Raw genomic sequence first — 4,731 nt, forward strand, 5'->3', positions numbered from 1 at the left:
CCGGTTCTGGAAAAAAAAAAAAAAAAAAAAAAAGATATTTCAGGAAGCCTTGAATAACTAAAAACTCAGTGATAGGAAATAAATTATCAGTAGCATAACCTATCTTTAAAAAACCACAAAGAGCTTAACATGATATGTTTGACTAACACAATCTATAGAAATTTTATTTACTACAAAAGGCCACTCATTCTGTCAGAGGCACTGCAAATTGAGGCTGGGTAGCCGTCTGGGCATGGCCTGCCACAACACTAAGCGCCACCTGTAAGCAGAGCCCGTGGCACAGCCCCTCACAAAGGCCTGCAGTAGAGACTTACAGAGAAGGCGGCCCAGGAGCCCAGGCCTCGGCGCTGGCTCTATGCAGGACTACCCTAACGAGCGCAGTCATGGGGCAGCGCCGTGGGGCAGGACATTGCCTACTGGGCTAAAAATGAACTGCAATTTGGTTTACTTATTTCTCTAATACCTGAATATGTCAGAAGGGTCCTTTCTAGTCTATGCAATATGGATAAAAGTGTAGTCTGGTCAGTACCACACCCACTGAAAACTACCTTGGTTAATATATGATGTAATATGCTGGAATGGTCACTATAAATTTGATACACCAATGTAAAAACCAAATATGCAAACATGCTATGATTTGTTTTATCTAATTTGACATACGAATTGTTAAAACCAGCATGTGAACACAGTTTAACTCTATTAAGACACTGGAGAGGCCAGGTATGGGTCAAGGCCTATAATCCCAGCACTCTGGGAAACTGAGGCAGGAGGCTCTCCAATTTGAGCCCAGTCCTGGCAACTTAGTGAGACCCTGTATCCAATAATAAGGAGAGGTGGGGCTGCAGCTCAGTGCAAACCTCAATCCCAGTACCACTCAAAAGAAAAAATGCTGAGAAAATTATGTTTGGACATGCCTGTTACAAACTACAAGTAGACACCCCTTGCTTTCAGTGAGGCTGCCTGTCGGTGACTGTCCCTGTGTGCTGCTAAGGGAGCACAGTTACAACAAAAAAAAACTGGCAAACCATCAGTACTACAACTCGTAAAAAAGATGATAACCAACTGATACACAGCTATGTATGTCAATGCTCAAATTTGCCAAGTAACCTTTCCTACCCGTGAACACAAGAACAGCTCTCATAATCCCTTAGTGTTCAGGGTGACCACACGTGCCGTGAAAATGTGAAGTATAATTCCAGTTCTATGCAGAGCTTGCTATGCATCCTTCCTCCCTTCTAGGGTAACCCTGAAAACACTGTTTATAAACTGATCTTTTTTCACTTTATAAATCGGCAGTAAATGTACTATGTCTTTCTCTACTCATTAGAGATACTAAATTAACAAGTTTTACCTAAATATTGAATATTCTGTAGTACAAAGTAAAGGATATGAGCAGGTATGGTAGGGCATGCCTGTAATCCCAGCAGTTGGGAGGCTGAGGCAGGAGGACTGCCAGAGCTCGAGGCCAGCCTGAGCTACATAAGCAAGTTCAAGGCCAGCCTGCACTACATAGTGAGATCCTGCCTCCAAAAAAGAAGCGGCAGATACAAGTTTCTGAAGAAATTTAGAATACTTGATTTAAGGAGTAATAACTAGAAAATAGGAAATCTCTTTTTTTGGTTTTTTGACACTGGCTGCACTGTGTAGTTCAGGCTGATTTTGAACTCATATGTAGCCCAGGCTGACATGGAACCAAAGAAGTCAAAGACAACGGCACAGGTCCCAGGCGCATCTCTTAGCCCTGCCCCTAGACTTGGCAGTCACTTAGACTGTGACCCACCCGCTGCTATCCATGCGTACTGACGCAGGGCAAGTGTGTCTGCCTCACCAGGAGGCAAACAGTATCTTTGGTCTGTTCCTCCTGAGCCCAAATCACAGCATGTTTGCATATTTGGTTTCTACATTGCTGTATCAAATTTATAGTGACCATTCCAGCTCCCCCAGCACCGCTGTTCTTACACAGCAGAGCCTGAATATCACTGTCACACTGGACATGCAGCTCGGGAGCACAGCCCCTGCTCGGCACTAACAACTCAGCCCTGTCCCTTCCCCCCACCCCACACGCTCCAAGCAAAGTGAGTTCACTGTCAATCAAAGCTCTTCAAGGAAACCAGCAGCTGCATTATGCAAAAATGACAAAAATGCAAAAATGAAAGGTACCTGTTGTTGCTTGAAATCAGGTCTTTTTTTGATAAGGTTATAAACAGTCACATATTTCATATAGAGCACATAGGCCCTTTCCTCATCACGATCTAGCCTGCATTCTTCTGCTGTCTTGAAGATTTTCAGAGCACTGTGCACATAACTTAAAAGGAAAGAAAAAATAATTGAAATGCTTGACATTTGGTGGGAAAGCAGAAGTCACATACGTAGTCTACAGGTAATCTTTTCTCTTTTTTGTTTGCAGTATTAGGGATTGAACTTACGGCACTAAGCTACATCCCCTTCCCCTTTAATTATTTTGAGACAGGGTCTTGCTCAGTCCATAAGTCACTAAGTTGCCCAGCTGGACTGGGACTTATAATGCTCCAGCCTCAGCCTCCCACAGCACTGCGATCACAGGGGCACGCCAGCACGACCATCTCCGCAGACTGAGGTTAAGGATTTAGGCTGCACTACTTCACACCCCGGGACACAGATACAGGTCTGGATACAACCAAATTCTACTTCCTCTGAGGTCTTTTAGTGATGAATTGAGGTAGAGTTCTTTAGGAACTGAGATGTGGGCAGTGTTAGAGAAACCACTAGAAAGGGATGATCTGCTTTGGGGCTGACTCAGTTAGAGGTCCTGAGACTGTGTAAAGGGGCTAGATGGGTCTGACTGCTCCTTGTTTGAAGAGCATGTGACACGAGTGGACTAGAGCTGCTGTCCCCGTGACCTCTGCACCCTTGCTGATGGAGTCCAAGAAGTAAGCCAACCACTCTTATTCTTCCCACAAGAGGGCTCTTCGATATTCAGAAATATCAATTTATTCTGGAATTTTCCTTGACATGCAAAAAATTTTTACCAGGCTCTTGCCATCCTTGATATTTTGTTTACTTCCCATCTTCTATTGATTTTCTTTAGAATACAACACCCTTTGCATGCGTAGGTTTCTTCAGATTGGCTCTTTAGGGCTCACAAAGAACATTCCTTTTTGAATCTCCTATTTATTTCCAGTCACAGAACACTTACTTTCCATTGTAATTTCTAAAATCTACTCTCCCCATGTCTGGGGACAAGGGCTAGTTGGGTCCATCTTCTTTTTAAGACCTTATTTCTGACTCCATAATTATATAGTTGTTTATCTCTAAATCTCCTGCGTTGGGCAAAATAAATTCTGAGGAAAATTTCTCTTACTATCTTCTGATCATTAATACAGATACAACTAACAACAGATTAGCAATTTTAGTGAGTCCCTCCTCATAGCAAAACTATATTCCAGCAAGTATCAAGGTAACTGACGTGGTCTCTGTATTTTTCCTCGTTTTATGAAGAGACAAGGACTTACGGCCAAATGACTTTTACAGACCCTCATGCTGTCTCTTAAACTTACGACCTATTATATCTTCCCTGAACAGTAACTATGGGTCAGACAGCACCCATAGAATTAGAAGTAGAATTTGGTTGTATCCAGACCTGTATCTGTGTCCCGGGGTGTGAAGCAGTGCAGCCTAAATCCTTAACCTCAGTCTGCGGAGATGGTCGTGCTGGTGTGCCCCTGTGATCGCAGCATAATGCCCTCGTAAGAAGAACACATATGCACTCTGCCAGGACAAAGAACTCCTCTATGATGGTCTTCATCCATATGACTCTACCTCCCGATAAGTTCTCAACTGACTTGAATGGAAAATGAACTAAAATTATATGATTCAAACAACATAGCAAAGGACACATACCTCTTAGTGCTTATTTTCTCTGGCTTAACTTCTGTCTTCTTATTGAGGTCTTTTAGTGATGAACTGAGGTAGAGTTCTTTAGGAACTGAAGCCACAGCAGGCATGATGAACAATCTTAACTTTTCCACTTTCAGAATGGATACAAAATAGTTCTTTCCTGGAAGAACACACACAATTCCACTAATGCAGCTTCCTCATTAACAACAAAAACAAGACATCAATTTGAAAATGATACGTCAAGGCCGGGTTAGGACAGAGCCATTGCCTGGCATGCACAAGGTCCTGGGCTCAATCCCAGAACACAAATCAAAATCAAAACACAAAAAACTTTTGAATTGTGTCCTGTGCTAAGGGGGTTAATTTTAAACTAGCTAGTATTTTATTTACTTTCTTTTATTCAGTTTTTATTTTTATTACTACACATTTGTAGTATATAATGACTGCATTCATAATGGGAATTTTAAATCCTCTTGAGTATTTTGGGAATTCAAGATACACTTTACAGGGTATAAATAAACTAAAATTTTTTTCAAATTTCCATTAAACAAATTACTGAAATATTTTTCTTTTCTCACTGATATCAGCTTGTAAAAGAAAACAAGCTGTAAGCAGAGCCATACAGAATTACACAGAATGGGAATAAAAGAACATGTTTCTGTTTCGGCCAGAAAACACCTGTGTGCTGATGTTTCACAACGCCCTTTGTTTCCATGTGCACTCGGCAAATTCTAACCTGGAAGATGGAGCAGGCAGTAGGCAAATGCAGCTGAGAGGAGGGGTGGCTGGGCAGGGAGCGAGCTGAGGTGTGCACGCCTGAGGACAGCCCAGGCTGCGTGTGGAGGGCAGAGCTGG

The 4,731-nt window shown here is 42.4% G+C and overlaps 1 protein-coding gene across 3 annotated transcripts in view; it reads right to left on the reverse strand.

The window, feature by feature from the left end:
* Usp8 (ubiquitin specific peptidase 8) overlaps positions 1-4,731 on the reverse strand; it is an 85,495-nt gene that overhangs the window by 67,609 nt on the left and 13,155 nt on the right. For all 3 annotated transcript variants that reach the window (XM_023724046.1, XM_004639001.2, XM_023724047.1), the window contains exons 2-3: positions 3,880-4,036; positions 2,161-2,305 (exon numbers count right to left, since the gene is read on the reverse strand). In XM_023724046.1, the coding sequence (XP_023579814.1) occupies positions 2,161-2,305; positions 3,880-3,983 (249 nt within the window). In that variant the 5' untranslated portion in view covers positions 3,984-4,036. The remainder of the gene's footprint in view (positions 1-2,160; positions 2,306-3,879; positions 4,037-4,731) is intronic.

This window comes from Octodon degus, unplaced genomic scaffold, assembly GCF_000260255.1.
Source record: "Octodon degus isolate 3935 unplaced genomic scaffold, OctDeg1.0 scaffold00105, whole genome shotgun sequence".
Classification (NCBI taxonomy): domain Eukaryota; kingdom Metazoa; phylum Chordata; class Mammalia; order Rodentia; family Octodontidae; genus Octodon; species Octodon degus.